This window comes from Aedes albopictus, unplaced genomic scaffold (assembly GCF_035046485.1).
Source record: "Aedes albopictus strain Foshan unplaced genomic scaffold, AalbF5 HiC_scaffold_61, whole genome shotgun sequence".
Lineage (NCBI taxonomy): Eukaryota > Metazoa > Arthropoda > Insecta > Diptera > Culicidae > Aedes > Aedes albopictus.
Window position 1 is genome coordinate 43,010 of NW_026917432.1, and position 18,287 is coordinate 61,296.

The 18,287-nt window shown below is 38.0% G+C and overlaps 1 protein-coding gene across 10 annotated transcripts in view; it reads left to right on the forward strand.

Annotated features, from left to right (window-relative positions):
- LOC109416850 (broad-complex core protein isoforms 1/2/3/4/5) overlaps window positions 1-18,287 on the forward strand; it is an 84,849-nt gene that overhangs the window by 28,714 nt on the left and 37,848 nt on the right. For all 10 annotated transcript variants that reach the window (XR_009995897.1, XM_062843884.1, XM_062843885.1 and 7 more), the window contains exon 2: window positions 16,250-16,500. Coding sequence is in view for 9 of the 10 variants with exons in the window: in XM_062843884.1 (XP_062699868.1) it covers window positions 16,315-16,500 (186 nt within the window). In the remaining variant the exon portion in view is untranslated. The remainder of the gene's footprint in view (window positions 1-16,249; window positions 16,501-18,287) is intronic.

The window sequence follows — 18,287 nt, forward strand, 5'->3', positions numbered from 1 at the left end:
TTTTGAGATAAATCCATATTCTGAATCTGCACGCAAAACTGAGGCAAGATCCAAATTTTCATGAATTTTGATGCCCGAGAACCTATTTAAATATCAATTTGAAGTTTATGTAGCTGTAGCAGCGATTTGTCGTATCACCCTTTGCATTTTATACTGGGCGTAGCTGTCCAGCAGTTGCCCAACTGTCAAAAGGTGATACGGAAAAATTTCTGTGAAATTCATTTAAGGTAGCAAAATAAAGTTCTAAAAATCTGATAAAAAATCATAGTGGCTCAGAAAAAGGTGCTCTTTCGTATAAAACTAAAAAATCAAGACGTTTTTGAAAACTTAAAAACAAAACTTAATTGGGATAGAGAGTCATCATCTGTGTTATTTGTTTTTTTATCTTTATTTGAATCTCAATCAATTTGTACATTCATAAACTTCAACAAGGTGTTCTGTGTATTATTATAGTGTATCCTAATTTGGTAAAATAAATTGAAGCTATTATCAATATTGATTAATAATAATATATTACCTTTCATTTGCTGTAGCAGTTAAGATATGCAGACTTTGTTTTTCACCTGCGTGTGAGAAATACATTTTTTTTTACTTACCCTAACTCTAACCTAACTTAAACTAATCATACAGAGGACTAATCGAAACTAATTGAAACTAAAAGATGAAAAAATACCAACTTAACCACACCCCCACCCCCCCCCCCCCCCCCCCAGATTACGGTAAGCATTCTTGATGTACAATTGCAAATATTTATTTGGTGTAATACACAACTATGTTATGCTCTTTATACAGCCATTCCATAGAAAAATGATATAGTGCATCTCCGATTGTCGTGAAACTTGGTGGGCTTGTAGTTCTTCGGAAATAATTAGACCCGTATTTTTTTATTTCGTCATTAGGGTGACCAATTTTCATATAGGGTGGTCCAAAAAATCAAGGTTTTTCAAAACTAAAAATTTTCAAAAAACCGTAACTTTTGAACCATTTGACCGATTTTAAACTTCTTTTCTTTGTTTGAAAGCTATTGAATTGTAGTTTTCAGGAAAAATACGTTAAAGGGGCTAAAATGTAAAGAGTATTATAAAATATGCAAATATATTAGTTTTTTTCACGTTTTCATGGTCTCGGGACCAAAGAGATACCCTGGATTTATATTTTTATCAGAAAATTCAGGAAATTTGGCAAGAATCAAAAAATCAGATATGTATGTTGTTTTGTTTTTGAGATATGATTTTTTGAATATAGAGAGTCATATATTTTAGTACTAGCTACTCTAAAATTGCCTGAAATTGCAAATTCTCATAAAACTATGCATAGTACTGCTTTTTAAAGTGATTCCTGGTGGTTTTGGTATCCATAATATTATAAGGAATCAAAATATAATCAAATTTAAAAAAGTGTCTTGGATGGGAAAATTTGACCTTTTATTTTCAAAAAATCATATCTCAAAAACTAAACAACATACATCTCTGATTTTTTGATATGTTACGCCAAATTTCCTGAATTTTCTGATAAAAATATAAAACTAGGGTACCTCTTTGGTCTTGAGACCATGAAAACGTGAAAAAACTAATATATTTGCATATTTTATAATACTCTTTGCATTTTAGCCCCTTTAACGTATTTTTCCTGAAAACTACAATTCAATAACTTTTAAACAAAAAAAAAAAGTTTAAAATCGGTCAACTGGTTCAAAAGTTACGATTTTTTGAAAATTTTTAGTTTTGGAAAACCTTAATTTTTTGGACCACCCTATATGAAAATTGGTCACCCTAATGACGAAATAAAAAATACGGGTCTTATTATTTCCGAAGAACTACAAGCCCACCAAGTTTCACGACAATCGGAGATGCACTATATCGTTTTTCTATGGAATGGCTGTATATACAGCAGAATGGCAGTTAATGCAGCATAGTAACCAGATGACCTAACGACCTAATGAGTTCTAACTTTAAAGGCGTTACTTCCAGTTACACATGAATTGCGTCCAATCATTCGAATAATTGGATAACAATTATTAAGCAAAAAAGAAAATAGGGTTAAGTACTGTTCCTTTTAATTCCACCAAGAATTTGCATCTTTTGATAGATACGTATTTCGACCTCAACTGTAAGGTCATCTTCAGTGTCTTGCACTTGACTCGACTCGAGTCTCGATCTCGAGTCGTCACTGAAGACGACCTTACTGTTGAGGTCGAAACACGTATCTGTCAAAGGATACAAATTATTAGTGGAATTAAAAGGAACAGTACTTAACCCGATTTTCTTTTTACGTACAGGTATTCCACACCCAGGTACATCATCATAACACACCCAGGTACATCATCATTAACAAATTATTGATGCTTTAAAAAAAGTTTAGATTAGCTTAGCTTAGCTTAGCTTAGCTTAGCTTAGCTTACACTGACTGCACATATCAATGGTTGCTACTCCGTGATTGACCCGAACTAATGACAGTTGCACAATGAATCAACCGAATAATTGACAGGGAGTGGTCAACATTCTCACTGTGCAAACTAAAATTGCTAACAGAGATCTCTGATTCCTCATGGAATCCTACATTCTGAATTAGATCAATGATTTCAGATGGGAACCCATGCCCTAGACGGAATTTCAAATTCTAGTTCCAATCCCAGATACCAATTGGGATCGCAGACTCTCGATTGAATTGTTAATTCTATTAGGGATGATAGATTCCAGATGGGATTTGAATTTATATTAATGATGAGTTAATGAAATTGAAGCAAAAGTTCGATAGACATGCGTTAATGTTTAACGACAAGCGTGTCCACCACTGATCGCATACAAGCAAACTCATGGAGAAGCTAGGTTATTTTTTTCTCTCTCCAATGTTCGGTTTGAATGTCAAAGTGTAGCTTATTGAAGCACATGCAGTTTTGATTCTCGATCAAATGTCAATAACAATAATGGAAAACCTACACTTTTGTGATGAATGGCAATATGTGACCAGATGTCTAGCCCAGATATATAAAGAAAGTCGGTTTTTAAATGCGATATAAGAGGAAAACATGGTGAACTAGGTAATATTAGAACATATTGGTGTAGCTTGTCTCAACCACTTTCTACCCAAAAGTCCAACATATGTGCAACAAAGCAGATTTGAAAACATTGATCAAATGATGGACAAGCAACCGATATTTAATAATCGACCATGCGCCTCCACGGCATTAGCTCAAGTTGCTTCCCCTGATGGCTGCGTATACTGTAGCCTTAGCTGAAATATAAGCAAACAAGTTATCTGTCGTTGGACCATTACCTACTACTGTCCGTATCGTATGCTTATACTATGAAACTCCCAAAGCTGCACTAAGCCTAATCTATTCGTAGTACATGAAGCATCTAGTGGTACGACACTCCACAACGGTAGAATGCAAATAACTAAACATGTGTTCTAGCTGCGGCTGTGTGTATATATAAAGTACCGTCTGCATGCATGGCGAAGAAGAAAAGGCAATCGACCGTTTGTCCGACACTGTCACTGGGTTAAGGTGAAGGTCATATATTCTCTACTCTACTACAACACTATGGTGCTGTGCTGCCTGCAACAGCGTTCATTCCTTTGCTTTTCCTGCTGTCTGGTAGACAGTTATACGCGCGATGCCGGGGTATGTATTTTTGCTATTTTGATTTGAGCAGAATGTGTTGTGTGCTTAGCTGTTGCTGCTGCAGCACCGCACACAGCGCACCATCAACAACATCCAGCAAGGCGAGGAAAGTACGTCGTGGACTCGGGCATAACGAGTACGAGTATCGAAACTGCACGTTAGTGACGACTAGATCACATGCAGACCTAGTGGTCTGGAAAGCTTAATACGCATCGACTATGTAGTCTAAACGACATTTCAAACTTATTTTCACTGTGGTTGATCATTAAATCTTCATCGTAAACAGTAAAAAGACAAAAAAAATCGTGCATGGAACTCCTTAACTTAAACTTTTCTATATTCGCATGCCATACAGATAATTAAGAATTCCTAGCTCACAAGTCACCATTCTCGTCAAAGCAGCTTAATTGATTCCATGGCGTTTCGAAACTATGTTGAGTGTTGCTCGTAAATTAAGCAACTATTTTCTGTATACAAAACAAATCTTTTCAGTAACTTTATTCCCAACTTCTGTGACCACCGTGGTGTATCTGCCAAGTATTTTCCTAGATGCGAGCATGTACACACTACTGATGGCTATGTACCTACGAATGGTAGAAAGGAAAAAAAGCTCAAACGGTTTTGCTTTTCACAGCCGGAAAAGCTCTCACATATGCTGGGCGTCCTCAGACTGCCATGCTTTGGCTTCCCGTCCCGATAGTGTAGTAGGTATACAAAGAGCGAGGAGGATGTGCATACAAAATACATGTGCCGTATGTGCTCCTGCATGACCGAGCTATGACTATTTTGCATCACACATCAAACCACCAGCACACCCGCCAACTAACACTAACGTTGAGGAATAGTTTTCACTTTCAACTTGTTGACTTGTTGTTGTCGGTCTGGGTCGGTCGGTCGGTCGGTCGGTCGGCCGGCTCTTTACCCCTAGACATCATACTATACCAACCGGCATGCCGGCGTGCGGGGGAGACGTGTGTGTGTTTTCACTTTCCATTTCAATTCTTAGCTACAGTTTTCCGCCTTCTTGAGTCTAACGATATTTGGCTTTTAAAAATAGAACGTAGTCCATACTATTTCTCACCCCACACATGAAGTGATAATTTGCCTAGTAGTAGCTTTTAGAATGCACCTCTGACGCAAACCGACTGAGCTACTACTCCATGAATGTTATATGATCGTCTGTTGTTGTTGAATTAGCAAGACTATCAAATTTAAATTTGCTGTCCAAAGTTTTGAACATAAGTGGAAGTCGTAGTATGTTGAAATCGGTTGGTTGTTTGAGGAATGGAGGCGAACAAGTTGAGCACGAAAAGCTACCGAGCGTGAGAATTGCTCCAATACGCATCTATTAAGCTTTTTGAACAATTTACCCAATTAATCGCGTGTTACAATCTTGATTGGATATCTGTTGTACGATTTTCTCTTATGTCAACCCCCCCCCCCTCGGATTTTTTTTTTTTTTTGTTGAAATTCGACATTTTGAAGGGGAACACAAATAAAATATTTAGGAAATTTAGAAATTTTAAAGTGAAATTAGAGCCGACGAGAAAAGTTCTTACCAAATCCGAGGAATTTGGCGATTTTGTCATGTAAGGTATTATCTAGGGGCGAGGCAACTTAGATGTTGATTTGCGATAATTGGTGAATTAGGAAATATTAAAATGCCGGAAAACAAGACTTAAAACTTAACAGAGAGTTCTTCAATGTTGGTACATGTTGTCGCTTTGATATTAACCTTCACATACCCGACCCCCAACATCTCATTTTCAAAATGCTGGTATTTCAACAAATTTCATCCGATGTTTTTGAAGTCGCCCTTAATCGATCATAAATTGGTGCAAGTTTATTACACCCAAGTGGCCATGCAACCATTCCGGAGATATTCCAGATTGTACTGGGGTCAGGGAGAGTGCTGAAATGGCTAAAAATGATTATTTCGTGTGTTATTGTGTTTGAACCATCGATTTTCAGCGAAATTTTCATTGCGAAAAATAAAACACAACTGCGATAATCAGATATGAATAAGTTGACCCATCTGGATCACCGTGACAGGTTCCGCGGGGGCCTCATTGGGGACACTTCTGGTTTTCATCCAAAACATGTCGTGCGACATATTAAACTTCATGATTTCGAATGACTGAGTCAGAAACGATGCCCTGAAGCCTGTATCAACTAATATGGCCACCCCGGAACATCTAGCATAGGTTCCACGGGGGTGACATAGGGGACATTTCTGGATTGCAACCAAAACTTGCCGTGCGACGTATCAAACTTAATGATTTCGAGAGAATGGGGCAGAAAAAAATGACTGAAGTATGTATCAACTGATGTGGCTGCTCCGGAACACTTGGAACAGGTTCCGTGGGGGCCTCTCAAACACAATAACACATAAAATAATCACTTTTAGCCATTTTGCAAAACAGAGACCTCCCCCACCCCCTGACCCCAGTACAATCCGGAATATCTCCGGAATGGTTCGGGATATTACATGGCCATTTGAGTGTAATAAACTTTCACCAATTTATGATCGATTGAGGGCGACGTCAAAAAAATCGGATGAAAATAATGAAATGCCAGCATTTTGAAAATGAGTTGTCGGGGGTCGGGTATGTGAAGGTTAAATGTATTTTTGTTGGCAATTATGATCATGGACGTTGTAGTTTCGCGACAACACATCAATGTGATCAGATCATCTTGCGTCACCTGTCACGTGAAACGAATGAATCCGTGTGAAATGATCAAGCCGGTCGACAACGAACCAAATCTTCGCGATTCTATAACATTCCCCAGAAAACCATTCCCCAGAATACCAATCCCCAGAATTCAATTCCCCAGAAAACCATTTCCCAGAATGTACCATTCCCCAGAATGTACCATTTCCCAGAAATCCATTCCCCAGAAATCCATTCCCCAGAATGCACCATTCCCCAGAAATCCATTCCCCAGAATGTACCATTCCCCAGAAAAGCTTAATATACTCTGCTAAAAAGTTTAATTCGATACACAAACAGTAAAATGTTGATCATAATGATATGTTATACCCCGGACAGACATGTGATACGAGTATGATTCCTGTACAACGGTACGCAGTGTCAAGAAAATTCTAACAAGGCTGACTTGAACTGAGAGAATTTTCAGTATGGCACTCATTTCAAGCGTAATTGTACAGTGATTCTTGTATCACATGTGTGTCATAAGTATTATAGGCAAGGATTTTAACATTATAATGTTATTAAGAGCAAATGTCTATTTCTTGTACGGTATATGTAACAAATTAAGATAAAAATGTATACATACATACATATCCATAAAAATATTCTACAATGGTTCAAACGTTGAATTACCATTGTACACAGTTGCATGTTGATCTTTAAACCTATCTTGAAAGTTTACAAACTGTTAGTTGCGTTGCTATAAAATGTTTTGTTTTTGACAGATTTGTGAAAATTGTGCAGCACTTGTTTTACGATGAATAACGTTTTAAAAGCAATGTGCAAAATTTACAGAGAAAACTCATATTCTTCTGATGTTGTTCAGTGTACAAGATACTCAAGACTCAACTGACCACGTTTTTCTTTGCAAACGGTTGGAGGGATCCATCCCAATGGCTGTTCCTAATTATTCGCTTCAAAGGCTCTTCATTCATGCGGTATGAGAAGGGCTTTCATCGTTGTTCCAATACTATGGAATGGAATAGAAAAAGTGAACATATTGGCGATCAAATGTGAGGTTAAGTAACGCAAAATTTTCAACTTTGGAAGCAAAAACAACATATTTCTGGCCAATACATTGCATGAAAGTTAGGAGATTCTGCAATAATTTCACTTTTCTTCCATTTGTAGCATTAGTAATTCAGTCTAGGGTTCGTAATTAACTGTTTTAGAAAAGCGCCACCTGCGCAATTTAGCTTTGCGTTTGATGGTCAATAAGCAGTTTTAATGCCAACAATTCTAAATATTTTTAATGAAGAAGGGAAAAAGTATCATTGTTTTCCTTTTGGCATTAAAAAACCCTACAATGTTCCTTCTTTTTAAACAATATTCTTCTTAAAATTAAGGCAATTATAATTTTTTTTTAAATTATAACTGCTTACATTTTCAACATAGATTCTCCCTTCTTTTCTACATATATGCACTTTTCAGGAAATTATGGGCATTATTACAACCACCGGTGTTAACTTGCTGTTAAATTTATTATATATATATTTTTTTTAAATTTCTAAACACCTGTGCTTGTGGTGCCGATTGTAACTAGCCTAAACATTGTAACTCGACAGAACAGCCTATGTAGAAAAGAAGGGAACATCTTTGTTGAAAAAGTAAGCAGTTGTGATGCCGATAATTTCCTGAAAAGTGCAATTCGAAAGAACAGCCTATGCAGCAAAGAAGGAAAAGTCTATGTAGAAAATGAAAGCAGTTATAATTCCAATAATTGTACCAATTGCCTAAATTCTAAAAAAGCTTGTTTAAAAAAAGGAACAGTGTTGGGTTTTTGAATGCCGCAAGGAAATAATGTCACCACAGACAAACAGACGTAACACTTCGAACATTTTTCGATTTAAATTTTAGTGGGTTCGGTTAATTCTAAAAGGACTGAATTTGGCCAATTATAAACCAGGTGGCAGTAGTGAGCAAACGTCAAACTCAAACAAAAACCATGCGAGCGCCGCGAATTGGCAGTTGGTCAACTCTCAAGTTTTCAAATAAACCGTTAAATCGATGTACGATGGCAATTATCAGAGTGTTACGTTTTCTTCTTCGTTAAAAAAATGTTTGAGTCGTTATAAGAATTGTTGGCATTACAACTGCTTATATGTTTATCAGAAATTTTCCCTTCTTTTGCATAGGCTGTTCTTTCCAGTTGCACTTTTCAAGAAATTATCGGCATTGCAACTGCTTACTTTTTTCTCGACTTTTTTTACATAGATTCTCCCTTCTTTTTTGCATAGGCTGTTCTTTCGAATTGCACTTTTCGGGAAATTATGGGCATTACAGCCTCCACCGGTGTTAAAATTGCTGTTATATTTATTTCATATTTTTTTCTAAATTTCTAAACACCTGTGCTTGAGGTGCCGATAATTGCCTGAATAGTGTAACTTGAAAGAATAGCCTATGCAGAAAAGAAGGAAAGAAGTTTTGATGCCGATAATTTACTGAAAAGTACAATTCGAAAGAACAGCCTATGCAGAAAAGAAGGAAAAATGTATATTGAAAAAGTAAGCAGCTGCGATGCCAATAATTATACCAATAGCCTAAATTGTAAAGGCAAATCATGCTTATTTCCGAAGTTTTTCTTGTCAAATAAGAATTTTTGGCAGGATGTTTCTTCTGGGTATTTTTTACGAATAAATATTTGATTTTTAGCTATAAATATAAACCATTCAGAATTAAAGCAATAGTTTTATTTTTTTTCTGGGGAATGGTACATTCTGGGGAATAGATTTCTGGGGAATGGTACATTCTGGGGAATGGGTTTCTGGGAAATGGTTTTCTGGGGAATGGTACATTCTGGGGAATGGAATTCTGGGGATTGGTTTTCTGGGGAATGTTATAGAATCATCTTCGCCGTACCGCATATCTTCCAAAACTGCCGCAAACACCAGTTCTCAACGCATCACCTGTTCGTCAAGTTCAACGTGGCATAAGGCGGTAGTTGGTGAGACACTAACCAATACAGTACTTATGTACGGCCCCCTTCTCGAAGTCATCCCTAACGGGCGTAGGAACAGAGAGTTTCTATTGGGTCGATCCCCACATAACACGAGGACCCACCCGAGGAAGTTGTTCAGACTCCCTTGGAAAGGATTACCAGGTGTTTAAAACTGTGCTAGGATTTTGAGTGTACTATTCAGTTCATTCGGAACTCGACGTGGACTGACGGACAAGGTGACGGATTCGCATGCCTACCGCGTCAAAAAATGATTCACCCACTTGACCCCTTATTCATGGTGTTATGCGGCTTTATGCTTACCGTGCCAAGGAATGAATGGCTAGGGGGGGTTTAATAAAAACCTAACCACAAACGGAGCCTGTGGAGAGTATGGGCGTCCTTCACAGTATTAGGCCCTTACTACGTTATCCAGAGCAATGGTGCAGTGGACCTTGTGTTTCTCCGAGATAATCAGTTGCCCTTCTTAAGTCTCAAATTTGAGGCTAAATAAGGGCGGGATTATTCAAATGTTGTTAATTGGCTTACATTAGTACCTAAATGGGTTCGCTTGATGCGTTTTGCCATTGGAATTTTTCAATTGACACCGATTTGGTTTGTCGTTGATATTTCCTTTTTGTGCTGTGATTGTGATGAGTGTAATCCTGCCTAGTTTGAGTAGTAGCTACGGCTAGGAAACCTCAGATTAATCTTGTACCGACTTTTTGAACCCTCTAAGCAGAATACCCTCTTCGAATGATTGTAATCAGTTTCGTACCTTTTAATTCCGCCCTAATTGCTTATCCTTTGACAGATACGCGTATTTCGACTACCACTTATAATCTTCCTCAGTGGATAACTGACACTGAGGAAGATTACAAGTGGTAGTCGAAATACGCGTATCTGTCAAAGGATAAGCAATTAGGGCGGAATTAAAAGGTACAAAACTGATTACACTCACTCAGATCAATTTTCAGCGTAAAAAACGTGTGTAGCCCAAGTGGCTCTACTTCAAAAAGTTCATTTTCCTAGCGTAACCTTGTGAACCCAATTTAGCATATTTCATTATAAATAAATTGACGTGCGTCGAGCATGCTATGTATGTTTTAGAATAACGTTAACAGTATGTTTCAACCTTTCCTTATGGATGCCTTCAAGGAAGCTCTTATTTTCAGCATCTTTTCACTGATATTTGGCAGTATTGCTACGCTGATTATATCATCTGACACTCGCACGGATGACGAAATTAACAAAAACTAATTCCAAGGCAAATAATGATATAACCAGTAAGGAAATGATTGCTCTTCGTGCAGATCAGCCTAATTTAGTGAATAATTCTAAAAATTTTGGTCATCTCTTCATCAAATCTGTGAAAGTTATGAAAATACGACCCAGGGGGTCAAAAATACATAGGGGTCCAAATTATATTGGTTACTCTATATTGTTGATTATGTGTTATCTTAAATTTTCAATATAATCAATTAATCATGGAACATACGCATTACAGCACGAAATCCAATAAGCATAACGTCGTCATTCGAAACGCACTATGACTATGAACGACCAAGCATCTCCATTCCCGGAAACTAGCGAAGTTACATAACTGTCAAAATTATGAACCTGTTTTTATCGTTGTAAATGATTAGGCATATTCTTATCTACTTATCCTAGTTCTATATTCATAGCACAGCCGTTATTTTTGTATCCAGATTGCTGCAGGTACGATCTTTACATAAAATATGCAATGCTTCTTGCACCACTACATTCAACTGCGTTATCAAAATTGCCTCTTTTAACAGTAATTGGAGCACTGAATCGCTACTAGATGCACCGTGCAAACCCCGTCAAACCAGGAATGCACGATTCGAAGACCCAACCTGCCCGCTTCCACCAGTCAGTGCATTAGATCGGGATTTCACACGCGTTTGCCATCAACAACATGCTAGAGGGAAAAACTAAAATAAAAATAGATCACATTGAACTAGAACTCGGCTTTCACTTTCAGCGAACTTGAAAGAAGAGTTCGCGGCTAAAATAACACGCGCCATTTGGCCAACCAAGATCATCGCATCGTTTAGTATTAATATCGCAGTCAGAATATAGCGACATCACCGGTGGGGGCATTTTACCGTTGGCGTTGTCGCACTAAATATGTAGATACATTTGCAAAATTAGATGAATGTTTGTAGTCTTTGAATGAAATGGCTTCGTAGCATAGCACAATAGCGTTAAGTCATTTTTCGACTTATTTCATTGCATAGTTCGTAAGAATCGCGTATTTCTGTAACACATGATGTACATGTTTGGATAATGCTACTCCAAAAGTCAACATGACACATCGTGAAAATTACCTTATGCACATCGTCGCTTTAACCAACCTTTAAAGATTACAGAGAAATTCGTTTTGATCCATATTTATCCGTAGTTCCTTTATGTATTTCATTATTGAATGCTTTGAAATGCTTCTTCCACCTTTCGATCACTTCACGTTGGTCAGGATGAAGTGAGCTACTATTACCAAAAGAACGGCACAATTTTTCCATTTCCTCACATTCTGCAGCGTTATCTTTCTTTGCTTTAGCTGTACTCAGGCAGTCCTCTAGATCCTGGTAACTCTACTTTGAGATTCTGCATGAATGTGATACCGACAACAGGTTGCTTCAATCGCTTTAATTCAAGGCCTTCGACATTCACAGAAAATAGACGTCTCACTCTACTCATTTTCCATCTTTAAGCTTTATAAATGTTAGTTCAAATACTCTGTAGTTCACGAATCGCTCGCCAAGTATACGTCGTTAGATCATCTTATCTAAAATTTTCTCTACGAATTCCCCAAAGTGTTTCAGCAGGAATTCTACTAAATAATTGTTTAGAAATTACTTCAGGAGTTAAACTAAGAATTGCTGTAGAAATTTTTCGGGAGTATCTTTAAAAATTATCCCCAGTGAGAATTCTTCCCTGCGGGAATTTTTCTATGAATTCTTTAAACAATTTCTTCAGTCGTTCATTTAGCAATCCTTACTAAATATGCATGCACAAATTGCCATAAGAGTTTTTTTAACTTCATCCAAGATTTCCTTCTGAAATTCCTTCAGGAGAAAAATATATTTTGCTTTTCCCAACTGATGAAACTAAACAAAATTACACGTCTCTTGGAGGATTTCCCTGGATTCCCTGAAGGAACCCCAAGAGGAATCTCCAAAAAAAAAAACTCTAAAAGAAATTGCTGTAGGAACGCCTAGGCCCTTGAGGATTTTTTGAAAGAACTACTAAAGAAAGCTTCTTCCTTTCTAAGAATCTGGATTTCCTGAAGGAACCCCAAAAGGACTGAAAAAAAACCCTAAAAGAAATTGCTGAAGGAACGCCCTAAAGGATTTTTTAAGAAACTACTCAAGAAAGATCTCTCCTTTCTAAGAATCTATCTAAAGCATTTCTTGAATAAATGTGTGAAATTCCAAAAAAAAGCGAAATTTCAGAAGAAACTCCTGAAGCAAGAACAGCTGAAATTGCTGAAGGAATTCCTGCACCAATTTCTGATGAAGTGTATATGTGCAGGAACTGCATAAAAAATCTTTGCAAGAAATCCTGGAGAAGAACTTTTAAAGTTATTTGTGGGAAAATTTTTAGAAAAAAAAGATATATGAATCTCTGCCGCAACCTTTTAAACAATTCATTAGAAAAATTCTAAAGAAACTGGAGCAACGGCTGAAAGAACTCCAGGAGCTTTTGGAAACCCTGAAGCATTTCCTGAAAAAAATCATCAAAAATTTCTTGGAGTCATGTTCAAGGAACTTTATAAGATACACAGGAGCAGGTTGAAACGGTTTTTGAAAAGTTGAAATTCAAAGTTCTGCCAAAAAATTAATGTGTCTTGAAAACGTTTAAATTCCATGTTGTCAGTTTTGGCAGAGCCCTAACTTTTTTAGGAAAAATACTGAAGTCTTACTTTTTACTCAAAAACTTGTACTAATTCTAATGAACATATTTTGAGCTATTTGTTCCATCCCGCCCCATACAGCCAGGTAAGTTGAAACGGATCAACAATTTTCAAATGTTAACAAAATTCGCAAAGGTAGTGCTGGTCTTAACCAAGTAAAACGTAATGTAATTGGGCCCTAATTACTTTTAAAATGTAATTACTAGTATATTATGGGACGGGCTCATTATAATATGAGGCGTCCGATTTGAATGCGGTCTTTGCTGAAGTTGTAGCTCATAGAGTGGCCTAGGAGTACCAAGAGTCAAGTAATCCTCTAGAGCACTTGGGGAAATACTACGATCGATTGAATGAAAAGCATCGTTTTCCCATACAAACTTTGAAGGACTTGTGCTGTCTCCATTTTCAACCGAATGGGCTCAAATTTTGGGAGATGGCATATATTTTGGTAACGAATAGAAAAAGTGGCGTGGAGCAAAAAAGATCTTTTGAACCACCCTAACATGATCCGCATTTAGGACCCATATAGCCGAGGCGGTAAACGCACGGGTATTCAGCATGACCATGCTGAGGGTGATGGGTTCGATTTCCGGTCGATCCAGGATCTTTTCGTAATGGAAATTTCCTTGACTTCCTTGGGCATAGAGTATCTTCGTGCCTGCCACACGATATATGCATGCAAAATGGTTATTTATTGGCAGAGGAAGCTCTCAGTTAATAACTGTGGAAGTGCTCATAGAACACTAAGCTGAGAAGCAGGCTTTGTCCCAATGAGGACGTTACGCCAAGAAGAGAGAGAGAGATGATCCGCATTTAAATAAATAAAATGTGATCCTTGAAAAACTTATACTTTTAAACGAATTTTTATTTTTTTTAATGCGTAAATATGCTCATCCTACACTGAAATAAATGTTGTAGTTTCTTCCGAAACCATGGTAAAATTAAGAACTGCACCAACAATTTCAAACCGAATCCAAAATTCTGTTAATTGTTCTAAAATATTGTCAATATTTCCATGCGTGCGGTACCGTTGACTGAAAATATTCTTGATGCTACTATTTTGGTATTTTAATTTCAACCATGTCGACTTGAACGTTGCGCGTGTTGGATAAACATGGTCAAAAATACAACATCAAAATTGTACCATCAATAATGTTTTCAGTCAACGGTACCGCATGCATGGCAATATTGACAATGTTTCAGTACAATCAACAGAATTTTGCATTCGGTTGAAAATCGTTGGTGCAGTTCTTAATTTTACCTTGGTTTCGGTAGGAACCAGTGAATCAAAATTCAACTATCGCGCAACAATAATGACAATGTCGCAACCTGTATTAGTTGCGACAAAACAACACATGCGACATAAGTTTGTCCCAACTTGAAAAAAATGGGATTAACATCGTACACAACGAGTTTAGAGATTTTTAAGCCTTGCATTGCGATTTTCGAACGGTAACTTCGAGTCGGTAAACACTGCAACTCTGATGAAGCTCTATCATCAAACAGTTTCGACTTTGGGTTAGTAATAATTGATAATTCACGAGTTGAAAAGAACGCAACAAATTCAGCTTCCGTTTTGTCTGCAACAAAAAATTTCGAGATCATGTCATTATCTGTTACCAGTAGGGATAAAGAGTAATCGTCGCACCTTCTTTGTTGCTTGTTTTGTGCCTCTTTTGTCTGACAATTCTCTTCACTGGTAGGAACTACAACAAAATTTACTTCAGTGTAGGGGACTACTATCATGATTTTTCTTAAATAAAAATACCGATGTTGACTAGTTTTTGAAGCCTTCGTTTCATCTCACCTCGCATTTCGACTTGCCCCGAGTTACCTTAACATTATCAATTTAAAAATGCTAATGCACGCATGCGGTGCTTAGTGCATTAACATGTATTAACATGTCTCTCCAGCCATTCTGAAATGGATATCTGAATCTGCAGTAGAGCTATTTTCTTCGAACTTAACGATTAGAACTGTTCATCAATATTACTGCCAGACAGTGGGCGCTAGTTGGATCATACACACACAAAGTTATAATTTTGAGTGTGGATTTGAACATTTCATCTGACACCTCTATTCCAAGTGATGTGTCTGTGTATTTGTGGTATATTATAATTACAGAGAGTTTCGAATGCCCTTAGACTATAATCAGATAGTGGTCAAAAGCGACGTTTATGCCACGATTTGTCCTTATGGCGATTATGTTCAGAAAATAGTCGAATAGCGAATCCACAGACAAACAGACGTAACACTCTGATAATTCTCATCGTACACCGATTTACCGGTCTTTTTCAAAATTTGATAGTTGGCCAACTGCCCAACCGTGGCGCTCGCATAATTTTTGTTCGAGTTTGACATGTGCTCACTACCGCCACCTAGTTGGTGGTCGGCCAAACTTAATCCTTTTAGCATTGGGCGAATATGTTTCCGTGACTATGATTTGAATCGAAAAATGTTCGAAGTGTTACGTCTGTTTGTCTGTGGCGAATCTGTGAGCTGTGATCACCTCAAAATGTAACGATAAGTGAGACTGTGGTGGGAGAACTGACTTTGCGATATTCTAAGCAATGCTACGCTATTTAAAGCTATTGGTGGAAAAAATGCCAGGAGGTGTACAGGAGATGACCAAAATGTTTGGGATAGGCAACTTTTTCTTCCCCCACAAAAAAAGTTCAACAAACTGTAATTTTTCAAAGAATGCATCGAAAATTTTCAAATTTTGACTGTTTGTTAACTATTTATATGTGCATCTTTGGTACAAATTTGTGCTCGATTGATTAATCATTCGCGAAGCTAGAACTGTTCTCGTAAAACACTGTTTTTAATACAATTTTTGAACTGTCATATCTCCGAAACCAGTAAACCTAATCGTGTAAAGTTTTGAACATTCATCAACAATATTAATATGAAGTTTAAATTAATTGATAGTAAATCAAAATATGCATGCGGCTATCCCAATCATCAATTATTTTCAAACAAATAACAAAAGCGACGAAAACAACAATTAATAGCAAATATTTGCTTCTCGTTATTTCCAGGATCTTTCAGCACATCTTACATAACACCGGCGGTTGCTGAGCGCCAACAAAGCAAAAACCATAAAATGGTCGACACACAGCACTTTTGCCTGCGATGGAATAACTATCAAAGCAGTATTACCTCTGCTTTCGAAAATCTGCGAGACGATGAAGACTTTGTCGATGTGACTCTGGCATGCGATGGGCGAAGTCTCAAGGCACATCGCGTCGTCCTGTCGGCCTGCAGCCCCTATTTCAGGGAGCTGCTAAAGGTAAGTATCATAAATGCAGCAAAATAAGTGAGCTGAGATTCTATAGCTTCGAGCAACAACGATTACAAAATAATAAGTACAGGCAATGCGGCTTAGTCATAGGTAACCGAAAAAATGGCATGACCAGCATGATTCCACGTTTTAGCCTTCTGCTGGCTATTCAAATTTAGTTTCACCAACAAAACGCCCAAAACACATCTACCTGTGTGAAAGGGCACTCGCTCTCAAAAAAAAAACGTGAAACGCAACACGGTGCAACAGAACTGCACCGGTATTGGTGTTATTTAAAAGCATCTGTATGTTTTCTGCTTCATCTATACTCCTGCTATACGTAATGTGCAACTGCAGTCAAAGACCGAAAAGTTGACTTGAAAGTAGGACATGCTGTAAACTGCAATCAAACCAATAAGCAAAAAAAAAACAATAATTTGAGAAAGTGTCCTTCAAAGTGCTTAAAAATAAGATTCCACGTTATTCAACCGAAACTGCAGCAACAGCAGCGCAATGCAATGCAATTTGGCGATGCAGACAGGCATCATCATCGTCGTCGTCGTCGTGGTCGTCACCGCTTTACGTCGTCGCTCAAAGTGCATGGAGGGAGAGAGATTTTGCCGAAATATTTAGCCATTGCGTCGCTGCACTTCTATATATGCACTTCCAAATGCACATTTTTTATTTAGCTCGAACAACGAGCGGCCATCTCGGATCTCGTCTCAAGACATGGGAAGAAAAGGAAAGTTTGCCTAATTATTTGACCGAGCGGCGGCGGCGCGTACTTTGCGGATCCCATTAGCGCCTTTGTTTGCTCTCGCTAAATTTTAAATTCCGTTATGTGAGGGCGCCTATCCAGGTCACCGACTGTATCGTTTGAGATTTGACAATGCAGCTTTCAATGCACTTGAGAGATGACCAATCGTCAGGCCGACTCGATGTTTGCCGATAAGTCATAAATCAGTTCCGTGTTTGGGCTGTCTTTAAATCGAGTTCACTAGTCCTTATGAAAATTTCACAACGGCACACGTATTTTATTTGTTTATTGCGGTGGTATCCATCTATTGTTAGGTGAGAGAATACGAATTCGAGAAATGAGTCCTCTGAAGGAAACAGCAAATGGTGACAAAGTTCACCACGGAAAAGACCATAGGAAAAATAGAACTTTCACCACATGTTACGTATATTACGCCTAAATTGAGCTTACAGCTAGGCCATCCGCAACCCGAACACTTGCTTTCAAGCTCTCCAGCGTTACACGAATCGGTTGGTAAGACATTTTCTAACATGAGGATAACAGCATAATTAACAATTGAATGCTGTAACTCTCGGTTTGTGGCTGCCGCTCTCCATCCTTGGTCACGTCCATCTGGATCAATAATGAGCAACGGTTTCGCAGGGTGATTGTCCGCCTTTCTTGTAATATGTTCTGCGCAGCGCATACTTCCGACTTTGGTCTCCTTCTGAATTCTGGATTCATAGTAGAGTACATTCAGCTGGTGATTCGCCACCACTCTCCGTTTTCCATACCGCCGAAGATAGCTTGAAAACCCCGGGTGCTTCCAGGTCCTTCTCGAGCGTGGTTCATTTCGGTCCATTTCGTGTCCATAGAGGATCATCAGTTTTTATAAGCGTTTTATGTAGTACATTTGACGGGAGGTGAATTTTTTTTAACCGCAGTTTTTTTTTCTGGAGCCAGACATAACTTACATTGTTGTCAGCCGTCAGTAAGAAACCAGGGTAAACGCATACCTCCACTGTCTCGAAGGTATCCTCGTTCATCGTAACCCTATTGC